This window comes from Nyctibius grandis, chromosome 26, assembly GCF_013368605.1.
Source record: "Nyctibius grandis isolate bNycGra1 chromosome 26, bNycGra1.pri, whole genome shotgun sequence".
Lineage (NCBI taxonomy): Eukaryota > Metazoa > Chordata > Aves > Nyctibiiformes > Nyctibiidae > Nyctibius > Nyctibius grandis.
Window position 1 is genome coordinate 789,998 of NC_090683.1, and position 18,865 is coordinate 808,862.

The 18,865-nt window shown below is 57.3% G+C and overlaps 1 protein-coding gene and 2 gene segments (V, D, J or C); all 3 read right to left on the reverse strand.

Moving 5' to 3' along the window:
- LOC137673632 (M1-specific T cell receptor alpha chain-like) overlaps positions 1 to 18,865 on the reverse strand; it is a 242,080-nt gene that overhangs the window by 122,468 nt on the left and 100,747 nt on the right. The window lies entirely within an intron of this gene.
- On the reverse strand, positions 2,227 to 3,191 carry LOC137673721 (Ig heavy chain V region C3-like). The segment is given in 2 exon segments: positions 2,227 to 2,567; positions 3,134 to 3,191. Coding segments are annotated over 2 exon segments (399 nt in total).
- Positions 8,766 to 9,728, reverse strand: LOC137673911 (Ig heavy chain V region 6.96-like). The segment is given in 2 exon segments: positions 8,766 to 9,103; positions 9,652 to 9,728. Coding segments are annotated over 2 exon segments (396 nt in total).

Here is an 18,865-nt window from a genome sequence, read left to right on the forward strand (position 1 = left end):
CCTTGTGTGACCACAACAGAACCATTACATATTCAGAGAATAGTACCATTAATAGAATAATAGAACCATTAGAATTGTAGAACCATAAAACATCTCAAGCTGGAACGGACCATAAGAATCACTGAGTCCAACTGCCTAAAACTAAACCATATGACACAGAGCATCGTCCAGATGCTCCTTGAACCCTGGCACCCTTGGTGCCCTGGCCGCTTCCCTGGGGAACCTGTTCCAGTGACCAAACACACTCTCAGTGAAGAACCTTTTCCTAATGTCCAGTCTGAACTTCCCCTGATACAGCTTCATTCCATTTCCTTGTGTCCTGTTGCTGGTCACCAGAGGAAGGAGATCAGCACCTCCCTCTCCGCTGCCCTCCTTGAGCAAGCTGTAGACTGCGATGAGGTCACCCTTCAGCCTTCTCTTCTCCATGCTGAGCAAACCAAGCGACCTCACCCACTCCTAACAAGTCTTGCCCTCGAGGCCAATATGGATTGGTCGCCATCCTCTAAACACACTCCAGTAATTCAATGTCCTTCTTCTATTGAGATGTCCAAAACTGCACACAGCATTTGAGGTGGGGCTGCACCAGTGCAGTGTAGGGTGGGACAATCACCTCCCTTGACTGGCTAGCTATGCCCTGCCTGATGCAACCCAGGACACGGTTGGCCCTTTTGTCTACCAGGGCACACTGTTGACTCCCATTCAACTTGCCATCAACCCAAACCCCCACATCTCTTTCTGCAAGGCTCCTCTCCAGCCTCTTGTTCCCCAATTTCTACATATATCCAGGATCACCCTGTCCCAGGTGGAGAATCCGGCACTTGCTCGTGTTACATTTCATATGGTTGGTGACTGCCCAGCTCTCTTGTCTATCCAGATCTCTCGGCATGGCCTCTTTACCCTCGAGGGAGTCCACAGATCTTCCTAGTTTAGCATCATCGGCAAACTTACTTCATGTACATTCAATTCCTGCATCCAGATCACATATAAATACATTAAAGAGCACTCACTCTAAAATTGAGCCCTGGGGAACCCCATGGGTGGGGGTGTCACCCCATTTACTATAACTCTTTAAGCCTATAACTCTTAAGGACTTTCCCCCCACGAACCTGGGCTGGCTATGACCAATGACTCATTGTCTCTCAAATGTTTTTCAATAACTCCCAGAATAACCTTCTCCATAACATTACCAGGAACGGAAGTGACACTGACAGGCTTCTAATTACCAAGATCTTCCTTCTTCCTTTCTTGAAAATGGGGACAACCATTGCCAGCTTCCAGTTTTCTGGGACCTCTCCAGACTCCCAAGACCACTGAAAAATAATGGAGAGAGGTCCTGTCATAATATTGGCCAGCTCTCTCAGTACCCTGGGATGAATCCCAGTGGGCCCCACAGAGTTATGTGCATCCAGCTGGAGCAATGCAGGTGAAATGTTATGAACTGACCTCAAACTCCCTTTCCAATTGTCCCCTGTGCTTCCTGGGGAGAGAAAGGGAATGAAGGAGGGAAGTGGAGCCTGGGAAGAAGGAGGAAAGACAGGAAGGAAGGTGTCTATAGGGTTGGGGTTTTTTTTCATTCTCACCATTCAACTCTATTTTAAATGGTAATAAATTAAAGTTCTTCTGCAACTGAGAACGGGCACCTGCAACACTGGGAGACAAGGACAAACAGGCAGGAACAGCTCAAGTAATTGCTTCACCTTCTCTACCACTTCCCCGAGCTACTGCTTGTGATCTCTGGGATCCAGCAGCTGCAAACATGCTCACAAGCTGTTGCTCCCATTACAGTCTCAGTGCTGGGAGAGCAAATGACCTCTTGTGTACATTCCCCATTTCCTCTGCTCGCACCTCAGGGAGTAAAACTCATGAGCTGGACTGAGTCAACCTGAGCCATGCCCAAAAGCACAGCAGGGCTATTCACACACCTCACCAGTCGGGTCATGACTGGGTACCTGTACTACAGGGAAACAATGGAAGTAGTAAAACTTGTTTCTACAGTTGAAATATTTCTCGTGTGTGAGAGGAGTGACGTTTGGATTGAGAAATGGGAAGAAGGCAAACGGAAGGCGGAGAACTTATTTGGGGATAGAAAAATGTATCTCGTCCCTCTCAGAATGAAACTGTATTCTGTCACTACATGAGTCCCTGGGAGTAACCCTGAACATCTATAGGACATACCTCCCTTCCATCTCCGAGGTCCAGAGCTGAGACCCTGGCAGGAGGTTTGTGTTAAAGCTCAGATGGATTTCCTGCCTCCGTGAGAACGGCACAGAAGTAGCGAGCGGAGTCCCGGAGGTGCAGGGCACGCAGGGACAGAGATGACTCTGACAGGGAGTTGTCCCAGGACACCGTGGCTCGACCCTCCACTGCTGCCCCGTACTTCTCTGTCCTACCCTCGTAGCTGTTGATGAGGGACACCCACTCGAGTCTGCCACCGGGTGCCTGACGGTACCACCAAATCGCGTAACCGTCGAAGTCGAAGCTGGCCCCGCGGCAGGAGAGGAGCACGGAGTCCCCGGGCGCTCGCAGCCCTCCGCCGGCCTCCACCAGCCTCGGCTGCGCCCACACCCCTGCGGACGGAGAGCGCAGGCAGCCGGGCAGGGCGCGCCCACGGCCCGGCCACGGTCACCCGCCGCCCCGGCGCCCCCCGCCCCGACACAGCCACAGCCGCCGCCCCCCTCTCTCCCGGCAAAGCCCCGCGCCCGGGCCAATGCCCCGCCTGCCCTCCTCGGGGCTCAGCCGCGCCTGCTCCCGGCACCCCGGCCCCGACCCGCTCGCCCAAAGCCTCCCCCTCCCTCGCCCCGTCCTCTCCCGCTCTCCCTCTCCCCCTCTTCTCTGCCTCTCCGGCTCCATCTCGCCGACCCTCTCTGCCTCCCCCTCTCCCTCCCTCTCTCCCTCCCTCTCCCTCCTCCTTCATCTCCCTCCCCCTCTCCCTCTCCTTCTCCTCCTCCCTCTCCCTCTCCCTGTCCCCCCCCGCTCCCCCCTTCCCCGATAACGAAGGCGAGCGACAGGCGACAGCGCGCCCGGCGCGGCAGCAGCCGCAGCCCCGGGGCCCCGGCACGGGCAGGGCCGCCCGCGGGCAGCCCCAGCCCCGGGCCCAGCCCCGGCCTCGCTGCCCTCCCCGCCCGCCTCTCACCTGCCGGCGCCGCGGCCAAGGACAAGGCCAGCAGCCACGGCCCCAGCCCGCCCGCCATCGTGCCCTGCCGCGCCGGGGCCGGCCGGGCCCGCACCGCCCGGCGGGAGCCGCACACGAGCCGAGCGGAGCCGCGCTCGGGCCCGCTCCTGCCCGCCCCGCCGCCTCGGCCCCTCGCCGGGGCAGCGCCCACGCCTCTGCCCGCCCCCAGCACACCCGCCCCGGCCCGGCCCGGCCCGGCCCCCCGGTGCCGCGGCCCCTTGGCGGCAGGAGAAGGGCGGGCGCGGGGAGGGACGCGGGGCAGGGCCTCGGGCACAGGAGGAGCGCGGCGCCCCGGCACACCAAGGCTCCTGGCCCGTGGCTGCCGGCGCGGCTCCGGCGCTGTCCCGGCTTGTCGCCCTGCCGAGCCCTGCGGAACGGGGTCGGCGCCTCGGCCAGGCGCAGCTGGGGCCGGACCCAGCCCCAGCCCCGGCCCCAGCGCCAGGGACGGGCTGTCGGCCCGCAGCGTCCCCTCGCACGACCCTCCCCGTGCCCCGCACCCCCAGCCCGCCCTGCCCTCACTCCCGGCCCCTGCCCGCGGGCACCAAGACACACAGAGGGCTGTGCTGCCATCCAGAGGGACCTCGACAGCCTGCAGAAGTGCGCTGGCACGAACCTCATGCAGTCCAACAAGGGCAAGAGCAAAGTCCTGCAGCTGGGGAGGAACAACCCCAGGCACCAGGGCAGGCTGGGGGCCAGTCTGATGGAAATGACATTCTCAGAAAAGCACCCAAGGTCTCTGGTGGACAACAACTTGCTAATGGTCTCCTGGGCTGCACCAAGAGGAATGCTGGCAGCAGGACAGGGAGGTGATCCTTCGCATCTTCTCAGCGCTACTGAGGTCAATCAAGTCTGGAGTACTGGCTCTCCTTCTTGGCTCCCCAGTACGAGAGAGACTTGATCATACAGGGAGAGACCAGTGAAGGCCAAGAACTTGTTCATGTACTGGAGCATGTCTTACGTGAGGAAAGGCTGAGAGACCTGGGAGTCTTTAGCCTGGAGAAGAGAAGGCTCAGGGGGAATCTCATCAATGCAGAGAAACATACGAAGGAGGGTACAGAGAAGGCAGGGCCAAGCTTTTTTCTGTGCTGCTCAGTGACAGATCAAGAGGCAATGTGCAGCCTAATGGGACACTTTTTCACTGCCAGGGTGACCAAGCACTGGCACAGGTTGCCCCAGAGAGGCTGTGGAGTCTCTGTGCTTGGAGGTATTCACAAGCTGTCTGGAGATGGTCCTGGGTAACTGGCTGTAGGTGGTATGGCTGGAGCAGGGTTCTTGGACTAGGTGACCTTCTGAGATGCCTTCCAACCTCAGCCTTCCTGTGGTGCTCTGAAAGACTCACACGCACATTCACGGTTTGGCAGGTGACATGTGCCAGGGCAAAGGGGAAAACTGAAGCTCAGACTTGGCTATGGAATGTCAGTTCTTTGCCATCCAAGGAGGGAGGCAAGGACCCTGAGCACAGAATTACCAAGGGAATTCATTCTTTTACACTTTAGCTGTGCGCATAGCCCTACCCCCGCCTAATGCAGAGGAGGACCCTGACAGAGAGGAAAGCAGGGTTTACATATGTGGCTTATCAGTGAGTGTTACTCGCATAATCAATGTGTACTTGTCCTGTGCAGGATCAGTACACACTTGTCCCGTGCAGGTGGTACAGATCAGTGGTGTATTAATCTTTGTTCTTCTAAACCCATCTCCTGGGCAGCTGGGGGGCTTTATCCTTTATTCTGGGTGATTGCAGTTCTGGCCAAGGTTATATGCCTGGTTCCACCGAGGGCTGAATCTTCTACTGTTTTGTTGTTGGTGTGGGCTGTTCTGAGTCCGGATGAGGCGGGTTCGATTGGGTCTTCAGGTCACATCAACCCTGAGGTAAAAGCTCATAGTCTCAGGTACTCTTCATTCTTCTAAGCAACTCATACTGCAGTTAGCATCTTCCCTTTCACAGGTTCTCCCCTGATGAATTCCAGAAACAGCGTTTTTTTTACAGGAGTGTTGAGGAAAACTGACTCCCCTCTTTTGGCTACATGTTTCCAAGCTGGAACAAGAGAGAAATATGGAAGTGATACAAAAGTAATACAGGCAGTTAAAAAGTAGCACCCAGAGCAGTGAGGAGAGCTATTCAGCGTGCTTATGTTTGTTGTATTTCTGGCATCTCCTGTTTTTATGGTGTGTGGTCTTCTGCTAGATCCTATGCTGTGTTGTTCTGTAAAGCTGCAGACACACGTACACGCACAAGTGACAGGGTTGTACAACCACGTACACAAACCCAGAGCCTGGCTATGGAAGGATGGGGAATAACATGCATCCCCATTTGACCAGTTGACTGGCTGCTCCCTGGAGCCTGAGGGACCTACTGCTGGCCACAGCTTGTTGCTGGAGCCAGGGCTCCTGGGCAGAGGGGAAGGGAGGGAATTCAATCACACCCAGAGGCCACTGCTGGAGGATTGCTGGGGGTACATGGTGGCATGTTGGCAGCGCATGAGGTCAGGAGGAAGGACTAGAATTCTTCCCTCCAGTCAGAAGTATAAGGACGCAAGAGTACTCCCAAACCATTTCCAGACCCCAAAGCTGCCTCTTAAAAGTTCTGCCTGGCCATCAGGCCTGATGCTGTCCTTTCAGGCTCCCCAGAAGGGCCATTAGAAAAAGGAGCAGAAGAGGAGCCAGTTCTGCTCACAGGATGTTGAGGCTGCAAAAGACCTCTGAAAAAGGTCTACTTTAACCCTCCTGCTCCAAGCAGGGTCAACTGGTGTTGAGTAGGTGTACTGGGTGCAGCTGGGACGGAGTTAATTTTCTTCATAGCAGCCTGTATGGGCAGCTGCAATGTTTTTTGCCCAAAACCATGTTGATAACACACCGAGGTTTTAGCTATTGCTGAACAGTGCTTGCACAGCTCCAAGGCCTTCTCTGTTTGCAGTATTCAGCTGTACCTTTTTGCTTGCTTTGTGCGTGCAGCTTTTGCTTTGCTTATTAAACTCCATCTCAACACACAAGTCTGCTCACTTTTACCCTTCTGATTGTTTCCCCCATCCTACTGTGGGTGACAAATCAAGCAGCTGTGTGGGTCTTAGCTGCCTAGCAGGGTAAGGGACAGTAGGCTGCACACAACCTTGTCCTGTTCAGTTTTGACTATCTCCAAGAATGGAGACTACACAGCCTCAGGTACTTACACACAGTGACAAATCCCCAATAGCATTTTCTTCTCTACACTAAATCAACCTCACTCTCTCAGCCTCTCCTTGTATGTCAGATGCTCCCTTCCTCATCTTCACGACCCTTCATAGTCTTTCCTTTGCTGGGGAGCTCAGAACTGGACGCAGCAGTCCACAGTCTCTCCAGTGCTGAGCTCAAGAGTAGTCCATCCCAACGAGCAAGGACTCACGGGAAGGTGTTTTTAGATTTGTTCTTATTTCTCATTATGCTACTCTGATTTCATTGGCAATACATTACATTAATATCCCCAAGCTGAGTCTGTTTTGCCTGTGACAATAATTGCTGGCTCATCTCCCTGTCCCTTATCTTGGCCCATGAGCCTTTCATTGTAATTTTTTCCCATGTCCATTTGAGGCGGGGGGACTGATAGAGTGGCCTGGTGGGCACATGGTGTCCAGCCAAGTTCAAGCCACCACACCTTCTCTACTTCTTCCTGATAGGGTGGTCTCTAGTAGCCATCCACAATGTCACCGTTGCTGATCTGTCTTTCCTAAACAGCCTGGCTCCATCCACTACCGTACTCCTGTAGGCTACCACACTGCATCTCCACGATCCCAGAGCTCTACAACCAAGCCATGGAGGAAAAACTGGCCCATGTTGGACAGGAGCCCTGGCAATGTACAATACCCTGCACTTCACCATACAGCCACTGAAGTTCCCACAATAGATCCTCTTGGACCATAAATGGTCTCAGACCTTCAACCACACTTCTCTTCACAGTCTTCTACCGTAAGTGTGCCAACAGTGGCAACAGAAGGAATGTGCTGCAGTCCCATGAAAGGACACTGCAACACCATATGCTGCAGCTCTCTGCCAGGAGTCTGACGGATCCAGTCCCAAGCGTAGCTGCTGTCGCTGATGGGTACACCAGAGATATGGCAGGTGAGCGTGTGAGACTGAGACCTTCCCTACCGTGGGGCCTGTGGCCTCTGTCTATACCTGAGAAAGGACACCTTCAACCTCATGAGACAGGGGTGAACAGGCAGCAATAGCTCAGGCTGACATACTTGGGAGAATCTGGCAAAGGGACACAAAGATGACGAAGGGACTGGAGCAGCTTTCCTGAAAAAAAGGCTGAGAGAGCTGGGGCAGTTTACCCTGGAGAAACGAAGGCCCATGAAGGATCTCATAAATGTAGAGAAATACCTGAAGAGAAGGTGCAAAGAAGACTGGGCCAGGCTCTTCTCAGCGTTTGCCACAGACAGGACAGGGGGCAATGGGCACAAAAACAGAGATGGGTCCCTCTGAACGTCACAGTGTGAAAATGACTGAGCACTGGTGCAGGTTGCCCAGGCAGCTTGTGGAGTCTCCATGTTGGACATATTCAAAACTGTCCAGACATGGCACTGGGCAACTGGCGCTAGGTGGCCCTGCTTGAGCAGGGGCATTGCACCAGATCACATCTGGAGGGCCCTTCCAACCTCAACCATTCTGTGAAAATCCAGCTTGTAAGAGCATGCTAATTTCTTCTTTGGGGCACCCTCACATTCCTGTAACACCCCATCCATTTAGCTGGGATGGGCAATGACCCTGAGCACACATGGTCTCACATGGCCAGAGCAGCCTCCGCTCACCTGTCCCCAGCTCCTCTCTGCTGACACATCTGCTCTGCTCAGGTTTCCCACATCACTGGACCACTGACAGCACCCAGCCACAATGAGACCCCCTCTCTCTGACCCCAGCCACAGCCCATTCACTGACTCGCCCCTGACATGGTCTATGACCCCCGTGAACATGCAGGAGGGGAGAGCAGGAGAGGAGGAAGCTGGTGTTGATCAGGCATGCCCCAAGTGACTCTCGCTGTGGTCCCTGCACGGCGCAGGAATAGAGCGCACTGTCCGCCAGCTCCAGCCCAGTGATGATCAGGGGCCCAGAGCTCTTGTCAGCCTGCCAGGAAAAGCTCTGGTGCACCAAGTACTGCAGGGGTCCACCAGGACACTGCCAATACCAGGCCACATAAATATAGGAGGTGTTGGAGCTGTAAGTGCATCGCAAGGTCTCCAAGTACCCTGCTCACCACTTTGTTCTGACTGGCACACATATATGGCCACAAGCAGTTCATAGACGCAGGAAATGATGATGCTAAATCCCAAGTATTTTGGTGCCCCAGGGAGAAGGGGACCAAGGGAAGGCAGAGGGTGGCTGCAGGCAGGCAGAGTGTCCAGGCTTGTTGAGTGACAAGGAATACGCTGAACATCCTCGCATAATAAAGCACTGCTTTTGCGGCTAAGGAGAAGGAAAGGGGCAGCGCAGGAAAAGAAGCTCTTGCTGAAAGGCGATGCACAGTGATGGCCACTCTCTCCCTGGGAACGGTCCTGAGCTGCCCCAGCATACACCTGCCCCACAGCTCTTGCACCCTGTGCTGGGCCCCAGCAGGTTTGTGTTAAAGCTCAGCTGGATTTCCTGTCGCCGTGTGAACTGCACAGAAGTAGCGAGCAGAGTCCCGGGGGTGCAGGGCACGCAGGGACAGAGATGACTCGGACCGGGAATTGTCCCGGGACACCGTGGCTCGACCCTCCACTGACTGCCCGTATAGAATGCGTGAGGAATCATCGCTGATGTAGGACACCCACTCGGGTCTGCCACCGGGTGCCTGACGGTACCACCAAATCCAGTAAATGTCAAAGTCGAAGCCGGCCCCGCGGCAGGAGAGGAGCACGGAGTCCCCGGGCGCTCGCAGCCCTCCGCCGGCCTCCACCAGCCTCGGCTGCGCCCACACCCCTGCGGACGGAGAGCGCAGGCAGCCGGGCAGGGCGCGCCCACGGCCCGGCCACGGTCACCCGCCGCCCCGGCGCCCCCCGCCCCGACACAGCCACAGCCGCCGCCCCCCTCTCTCCCGGCAAAGCCCCGCGCCCGGGCCAATGCCCCGCCTGCCCTCCTCGGGGCTCAGCCGCGCCTGCTCCCGGCACCCCGGCCCCGACCCGCTCACCCAAAGCCTCCCCCTCCCTCGCCCCGTCCTCTCCCGCTCTCCCTCTCCCCCTCTTCTCTGCCTCTCCGGCTCCATCTCGCCGACCCTCTCTGCCTCCCCCTCTCCCTCCATCTCCCTCTCCCTCTCCCTCCCCCTCCATCTCCCTCTCCTCCTCCCTCTCCCTCTCCCTGTCCCCCCCCGCTCCCTCCTTCCCCGATAACGAAGGCGAGCGACAGGCGACAGCGCGCCCGGCGCGGCAGCAGCCGCAGCCCCGGGGCCCCGGCACGGGCAGGGCCGCCCGCGGGCAGCCCCAGCCCCGGGCCCAGCCCCGGCCTCGCTGCCCTCCCCGCCCGCCTCTCACCTGCCGGCCCCGCGGCCAAGGACAAGGCCAGCAGCCACGGCCCCAGCCCGCCCGCCATCGTGCCCTGCCGCGCCGGGGCCGGCCGGGCCCGCACCGCCCGGCGGGAGCCGCACACGAGCCGAGCGGAGCCGCGCTCGGGCCCGCTCCTGCCCGCCCCGCCGCCTCGGCCCCTCGCCGGGGCAGCGCCCACGCCTCTGCCCGCCCCCAGCACACCCGCCCCGCCCCGCCCCGGCCCGGCCCGGCCCGGCCCGGCCCGGCCCGGCCCCCCGGTGCCGCGGCCCCTTGGCGGCAGGAGAAGGGCGGGCGCGGGGAGGGACGCGGGGCAGGGCCTCGGCCACAGGAGGAGCGCGGCGCCCCGGCACACCAAGGCTCCTGGCCCGTGGCTGCCGGCGCGGCTCCGGCGCTGTCCCGGCTTGTCGCCCTGCCGAGCCCTGCGGAACGGGGTCGGCGCCTCGGCCAGGCGCAGCTGGGGCCGGACCCAGCCCCAGCCCCAGCCCCGGCCCCGGCCCCAGCGCCAGGGACGGGCTGTCGGCCCGCAGCGTCCCCTCGCACGACCCTCCCCGTGCCCCGCACCCCCAGCCCGCCCTGCCCTCACTCCCGGCCCCTGCCCGCGGGCACCAAGACACACAGAGGGCTGTGCTGCCATCCAGAGGGACCTCGACAGCCTGCAGAAGTGCGCTGGCACGAACCTCATGCAGTCCAACAAGGGCAAGAGCAAAGTCCTGCAGCTGGGGAGGAACAACCCCAGGCACCAGGGCAAGCTGGGGGCCAGTCTGATGGAAATGACATTCTCAGAAAAGCACCCAAGGTCTCTGGTGGACAACAACTTGCGAATGGTCTCCGGGGCTGCACCAAGGGGAATGTTGCCAGCAGGACAGGGAGGTGATCCTTCGCATCTTCTCAGCACTACTGAGGTCAAACCTGGAGTACTGGCTCTCCTTCTTGGCTCCCCAGTACAAGAGAGACTTGATCATACAGGGAGAGACCAGTGAAGGCCAAGAACTTGTTCATGTACTGGAGCATGTCTTGCGTGTCAAAAGGCTGAGAGACCTGGGACTGTTTAGCCCGGAGAAGAGAAGGCTCAGGGGGAATCTTATCAATGTTGAGAAACATACGAAGGAGGGTGCAGAGAAGGCAGGGCCAAGCTTTTTTCAGTGGTGCTCAGTGACAGATCAAGAGGCAATGTGCAGCCTAACATGACACTTTTTCACTGTCAGGGTGACCAAGCACTGGCACAGGTTGCCCCAGAGAGGCTGTGGAGTCTCTGTGCTTGGAGGTATTCACAAGCTGTCTGGAGATGGTCCTGGGTAACTGGCTGTAGGTGGTATGGCTGGAGCAGGGTTCTTGGACTAGGTGACCTTCTGAGATGCCTTCCAACCTCAGCCTTCCTGTGGTGCTCTGAAAGACTCACACGCACATTCACGGTTTGGCAGGTGACACGTGCCAGGGCAAAGGGGAAAACTGAAGCTCAGACTTGGCTATGGAATGTCAGTTCTTTGCCATCCAAGGAGGGAGGCAAGGACCCTGAGCACAGAATTACCAAGGGAATTCATTCTTTTACACTTTAGCTGTGCGCATAGCCCTACCCCCGCCTAATGCAGAGAAGGACCCTGACAGAGAGGAAAGCAGGATTCACATATGCGGCTTGTCAGTGAGTGTTACTCGCATAATCAATGTGTACTTGTCCTATGCAGGATCAGTACACACTTGTCCCGTGCAGGTAGTACAGATCAGTGGTGTATTAATCTTTGTTCTTCTAAACCCATCTCCTGGGCAGCTGGGGGGCTTTATCCTTTATTCTGGGTGATTGCAGTTCTGGCCAAGGTTATATGCCTGGTTCCACCGAGGGATGAATCTTCTACTGTTTTGTTGTTGGTGTGGGCTGTTCTGAGTCAGGATGAGGTGGGTTCGATTGGGTCTTCAGGTCACATCAACCCTGAGGTAAAAGCTCATAGTCTCAGGCACTGTTCATTCTTCTAAGCAACTCATACTGCAGTTAGCATCTTCCCTTTCACAGGTTCTCCCCTGATGAATTCCAGAAACAGCTTTTTTTTACAGGAGTGTGAGAAAAACTGACTCCCCTCTTTTGGCTACATGTTTCCAAGGTGGAACACAAGAGAGAAATATGGAAGTGATACAAAAGTAATACAGGCAGTTAAAAAGTAGCACCCAGAGCAGTGAGGAGAGCTATTCAGCTGGTTACGTTTGTTGTATTTCTGGCATCTCCTGTTTTTATGGTGTGTGGTCTTCTGCTAGATCCTATGCTGTGTTGTTCTGTAAAGTTGCAGACACACGTATACGCACAAGTGACAGGGTTGTACAACCACGTACACAGACCCAGAGCCTGGTTTTGGAAGGATGGGGAATAACATGCATCCCCATTTGACCAGTTGTCTGGCTGCTCCCTGGAGCCTGAGGGGCCTACTGCTGGCCACAGCTTGTTGCTGGAGCCAGGGCTCCTGGGCAGAGGGGAAGGGAGGGAATTCAATCACACCCAGAGGCCACTGCTGGAGGATTGCTGGGGATACATGGTGGCATGTTGGCAGGGGGTACATGGTGGCATGTTGGCAGCGTATGAGGTCAGGAGGAAGGACTAGAATTCTTCCCTCCAGTCAGAAGCACAAGGACGCAAGAGTACTCCCAAACCATTTCCAGACCCCAAAGCTGCTTCTTAAAATTTCTGCCTGCCATCAGGCCTGATGCTGTCCTTTCAGGCTCCCCAGAAGGGCCATTAGAAAAAGGAGCAGAAGAGGAGCCAGTTCTGCTCACAGAATGTGGAGGCTGCAACACACCTCTGGAAAAGGTCTACTTTAACCCTCCTGCTCCAAGCAGGGTCAACTGGTGTTGAGTAGGTGTACCGGGTGCAGCTGGGACGGAGTTAATTTTCTTCATAGCAGCCTGTATGGGCAGCTGCAATGTTTTTTGCCCAAAACCATGTTGATAACACACCGAGGTTTTAGCTATTGCTGAACAGTGCTTATGCAGTGCCAAGGCCTTCTCTGTTTGCAATCTTCAGCTGTACCAGCTGTACAGCTCACCACAACTGGCCAAAGGGATATTCTATACGGCATGATGTCCTGTGCAGCAATGAAAGGTGGAGGAAAGAAGGAGGAAAGGGAGATACTGGGAGTTATGGCATTTGTCTTTCCCAAGTAACCATTATGCGTGATGAAGGCCTGCTTTCCTGGAAATGGCTAAACATCAGCCTGCTGATGGGCAGTAGAGAATGAAGTTATTATTTTGCTGGGTTTGTGTGTGCAGGTTTTGCTTTACTTATTCAACTCTCTTTACCACAACACACAAGTCTGCTCACTTTTACCCTTCTGATTCTTTCCCCCATCCCACTCTGGGTGACAAATCAGGCAGCTGTGTGGGTCTTAGCTGCCTACTGGGGTAAGGGACAGCAGGTTGCTCACAACCTTGTCCTGTTCAGTTTTGAGTATCTGCAAGAATGGAGACTACACAGCCTCATGTATTTAAACGCAGTGACAAATCCCCCCATAGCGTTTTCTTCTCTACGCTAAACAAACCCTGTTCTCTCAGCCTCTCCTTGTACGTCAGATGCTCCATTCCTCATCCTCATAGCCCTTCATTGCATTTGTTCTGGTATGTCCATGCCTTTCCTGTGCTCGGGAGCACAGGAGTGGACGCAGTAGTCCAGTCTCTCCAGTGCAGAACTCAAGAGTAGTCCATCCCATCGAGCAAGTAGTCAAGGGAAGGTGTTTTTAGATTTGTTCTTATTTCTCATTATCCTACTTTGATTTCACTGGTAATACATTAAATTAATAACTGAAAGTCAAGCCTGTTTGGCCTGTGACAGTAATTGCTGGGTCATCTTCCTGTCCTTAACCCACGACCCTTTCAGCGTATTTCTTCCCCTGTACAGTTGAGGAGGTTGGCTCGGTGGGCACCTGGTGGCCAGCCAAGGTCAACCCACCACACCTTCTCTACTTCTTCCTGATCAGGTGATCTCTAGTAACCACACACCACAATGTCACCCTTGCTGATCTGTCTTTCCTAAACAGCCTGGCTCCATCCACTACAGTACTCCTGTAGGCTACCACACTGCATCTCCATGATCCCAGAGCTCTACAACCAAGCCACGGAGGAAAAACTGGACCATGTTGGACAGGAGCCCTGGCAATGTGCAATAACCTGCACTTCACCATACTGCCTCTGAAGTTCCCACAATAGATCCTCTTGGACCATAAGCGGTCTCAGACCTTCAACCACACCTTCCTTCATAGCTTTGTACTGCAAGCACACCAACAGTCTGTTTCTGCCACCTGTTAACATGCTAACCTCTGGTTAGGAGCTGCTAGAAAGAAATGGAGAAGTCTGTATTTTCTATCAATCGGTTCTTGGTCGACTCTGCTGCAGAGCTGCTCCAGGGTGAGATTAGCCACTGCTTCATCCCCTTACTTTACTGCCTGAATCTGCAGTGTGAATCTCTTCTGGGAGCTCTCCACTGATCCCCTCAAGCCATCCTGGAAACCTTCTCCATACGCATCACTCTCCATGTAAATCCAGTCCAGAGTGTTGCATGGCCCCTGCTGGTACCAGAACATGAAGTACCTGCTCAAACTGTCTCCACTCATGCAGCGCTGGAAGGTGACTCCATTGTCATCTCGCACAGCCACTTCCCTGATGTGTTGCTCCGAGGTCACCTGGCCAGTGACTGCTGCAGAGAGGAAGAACAAGCCAAGGTCATGCCAAGATTTAGCAAAGGTCAGGACAATGCTGGTGAGTGCATTGCAATGGTTCTGGACCAGCAGGAGGAGTAAATCATTCTCTTTGAATCCAGCTGACCAAGATGGGCAGAGGAATAGACCTAGTACCAGGAATCAGGGCTCACAAGGAGGGAAACATCACCTTTCACTCCCTCATTTTCCCTGTCTGACAGGGAACTTTTTCTGTTTTTCCCATTTGAAGTAAGGAGTTTTTGCACCATGGGAGGCAAATCTGTCTTTGTCAAGCTGGGATGGCGAGGAACCGACTCTCATCTCCCTGAAACTGCTCTGAATGAGCACAGGAGGGAAAAGGATCTTTCACAGGCAAGCGGCACTTGGGCCCTAAGCTGCCATCCTCAACCTGCTCTTTGCAAGGTGGGTTGCAGTGCCCCATGAGCAGAGTGTCCAGCCCAAGTGCAAAGCATTAGGCCCAAAGATGGAGAGGTAGCAGGTAGGTGCCCTGCATGTCCCCACACTGCAGAGGAGGCGGCTGGATGAAGATGCCTAACTCATGGTTAGAGGTGGAGGAAGGGTGTTCACACCGCACTCCACAGGGATGGGTGGGGTGGTAGAGGCAGGGGATAGGTCAGGCTGCAAGCGGTCAGCACAGCTCCACAGAGCTGTGCAGAGCACAGGGGCATGCTCCGTTCCCGGGGCTCAGGCGCATCACCCTTTCTGTTCACTTACCTGCAACGGGCAATAATCCCATGCACATGGCAGGACACATGGCCAGGCCCCCTCTGTCTCGCCTCTCTCCAGCTTCTCTCTGCCTGCAGAACAGCTCTGCCCACATCTTCCCTGCCTGTGCAGCTGTGACTGCACTCAGTCCTACCCCTCCTAGTCTCTCCCTCACAGTATGACAACAGTGAAGGTGAGAAGTGGGGGCTGAAGGAGCAGAAGAAGTTGAAGCTGTTGGCACACTCCTGGGTGTCTCTCAGGTGCAATACCAGAGGGCTCATTTGGCAGGAAAACCTCTGGTGGGCAAAAGGAGACGTGTTGCTCTAGAGTCACCCTCAGCCTTCCTCTGAGGAAGGACTGCAGGGTGCTGCTGGGACTCTGGAGCTGGCCCTGGGGGTGGCAGGTTGTCCTCCCACTGGCCCACTGGACCTTGGTGCTGCTGAGCTGCTCCTACCAGCTGGAAGCACCCTGAGACCAGCTCCTCTTGGACAGGGCACTCGTAGGCAGAAGTGCTTCTCCCACTGTTCTCTCCACTCTGGACCAGCACCCTACTCGCTCCCCCATGCTGACACTTCTCCCTCTACCTCTTCCTGTCAAAACCCTCCCAGACCCCCAAGCAGCAAAGGCAGCAAAGGATAGGTGAGATTTGGGGTGTCCTTGACGCTGAAGCTCTGTGGCAGATGTGCATGTTCAAGCCCCACAGCTCATCCCTCAGACCTCATGTGCACAGGATTCAGCAGGGACCAGGCTGTTGGCGAAGCTCAGCAGAGCAGGAACACACATTTCTCCATGCTCATCCTACTCAGCAGGAACACAGAGCTCCCCCTACAACCACAGCATGGGACACCTACTGAGCCCTTACACAGTATCACCCGTCTTGACAGGTACCACCATTTTGGGGTGCTCACTCCACAGTGGATGCCCACACTGCCCCTCCACAGACTGTCTGAATCCTTCCTCTCCCCTCTCTTTTCATGGGTGCTCCAACATGGACCCCTGGGGAGGGGATCCCCAGGACAGGGGTGGGAAGGGCAATTGCAGAGGGTAGAGTTACCCATTGAAACTGGAGGCTTGAGGCTGGGAAAAGAAGCAGGGAAAAGCAGGAGATGCAGGGCCATGGAGGCCTAAGGTGCACTGGGACATTTGGAGCTACCCCAGCATGGTTGGACATATGGGCTTCCCTACAGCCCCAAGCCCATGGAGTGCTGGAGTTTTGTTCTGGTGCAGGGCACCCTCCAAATCCTCCTTGTTGGGGTTCCCCTACAAAAATCCATGTTGTCCCTCACTGTACACCCATGAGCATACATGCACATAGAGCCAACCCTAACCACAAAGCCAAGAGAGTATTAACCATGTCCAGAGGAAAAGAAGCTCAGCTTCTGCTGTGGCACTACTCTGGGGCTCCCTAAACAACATGAGGTTTCAAAACTCAATTCAGTTCTGGCTTTCCATGTTCCAGCTGGTTCCTGGAGGGGTCTGCAAAGCTGGTGACTCAGGTCTGGAAGGATGACGCAATGTGCTGGAGTCCCATGAAAGGATACTGCAACACCGTATGCTGCAGTTCTCTGCCAGGACTCTGATGGATCCAGTCCCAAGCGTAGCTGCTGTCACTGATGGGTATAGCAGAGATGTGGTAGGTGAGCGTGAGACTCTGAGACCTTCCCTACCATGGGCCATTCACCCAGTCACCTCCCAAATGACCCTCTGTACTCTCCCCATTTCCTCTACTTCCTTCCCAAGGAGTAAAACTCATGGGCTGGACTGAGTCAACCTGAGCCATGCCCAGGGCTATTCACAGCACAGCAGGGCTATTCAAACACCTCACCAGTCGGGCCATAGCTGGGTACCTGCCCTACAGGGAAATGATGCAAACTGCAAAACTCGTTTCTGAAGTTGAAGCAGCTTTGGAGTGTGAGAGGAGTGAGGTTTCCCTTGAGACATGGGAAGAAGGCAAGCAGAACAGTTAGAGATCATTTGGGGAAACAAAAAGGTATCACGTCCCTGTCACAATCAAAGGGCGTGCTGTCACTACATGAGTCCCAGGAAGGAACCTTGAACATCTATGGGACACACCTCCCTTCCAGTTCTGAGGCCCAGAGCTGGGACCCTGGCAGGAGGTTTGTGTTAAAGCTCAACTGGATTTCCTGCCTCCGTGAGAACGGCACAGAAGTAGCGAGCAGAGTCCCGGGGGTGCAGGGCACGCAGGGACAGAGATGACTCTGACAGGGAGTTGTCCTGGGACACCGTGGCTCGACCCTCCACTGTTGCCCCGTAGTCCCTTCTACTACCCGACAATCCGCCCATGAAGGACACCCACTCGAGTCTGCCACCGGGTGCCTGACGGTACCACCGAACGCTGTAACCCTCGACGTCGAAGCCGGCCCCGCGGCAGGAGAGGAGCACGGAGTCCCCGGGCGCTCGCAGCCCTCCGCCGGCCTCCACCAGCCTCGGCTGCGCCCACACCCCTGCGGACGGAGAGCGCAGGCAGCCGGGCAGGGCGCGCCCACGGCCCGGCCACGGTCACCCGCCGCCCCGGCGCCCCCCGCCCCGACACAGCCACAGCCGCCGCCCCCCTCTCTCCCGGCAAAGCCCCGCGCCCGGGCCAATGCCCCGCCTGCCCTCCTCGGGGCTCAGCCGCGCCTGCTCCCGGCACCCCGGCCCCGACCCGCTCACCCAAAGCCTCCCCCTCCCTCGCCCCGTCCTCTCCCGCTCTCCCTCTCCCCCTCTTCTCTGCCTCTCCGGCTCCATCTCGCCGACCCTCTCTCCCTCCCCCTCTCCCTCCATCACCCTCTCCCTCTCCTCCTCCCTCTCCCTCTCCCTGTCCCCCCCCGCTCCCCCCTTCCCCGATAACGAAGGCGAGCGACAGGCGACAGCGCGCCCGGCGCGGCAGCAGCCGCAGCCCCGGGGCCCCGGCACGGGCAGGGCCGCCCGCGGGCAGCCCCAGCCCCGGGCCCAGCCCCGGCCTCGCTGCCCTCCCCGCCCGCCTCTCACCTGCCGGCCCCGCGGCCAAGGACAAGGCCAGCAGCCACGGCCCCAGCCCGCCCGCCATCGTGCCCTGCCGCGCCGGGGCCGGCCGGGCCCGCACCGCCCGGCGGGAGCCGCACACGAGCCGAGCGGAGCCGCGCTCGGGCCCGCTCCTGCCCACCCCGCCGCCTCGGCCCCTCGCCGGGGCAGCGCCCACGCCTCTGCCCGCCCCCAGCACACCCGCCCCGCCCCGGCCCGGCCCGGCCCCCCGGTGCCGCGGCCCCTTGGCGGCAGGAGAAGGGCGGGCGCGGGGAGGGACGCGGGGCAGGGCCTCGGCCACAGGAGGAGCGCGGCGCCCCGGCACACCAAGGCTCCTGGCCCGTGGCTGCCGGCGCGACTCCGGCGCTGTCCCGGCTTGTCGCCCTGCCGAGCCCTGCGGAACGGGGTCGGCGCCTCGGCCAGGCGCAGCTGGGGCCGGACCCAGCCCCAGCCCCGGCCCCGGCCCCAGCGCCAGGGACGGGCTGTCGGCCCGCAGCGTCCCCTCGCACGACCCTCCCCGTGCCCCGCACCCCCAGCCCGCCCTGCCCTCACTCCCGGCCCCTGCCCGCGGGCACCAAGACACACAGAGGGCTGTGCTGCACATGAAGAAAGGCAGCTACGGTCGAAGACTCTTTACCCTGGAGAAGGGAAGTCTCAGTGGTCGCCTCGTCAATGTACAGAAACAAGTGAAGAGAGAGTCCAAAGAAGATGGGGCCAGGCTCTTTTCAGTGGTGCTCAGTGACAGGTCAAGAGTCAATGCACACAAATAGAAACACAGGATGCTTCTGCTGAACATCAGGAAG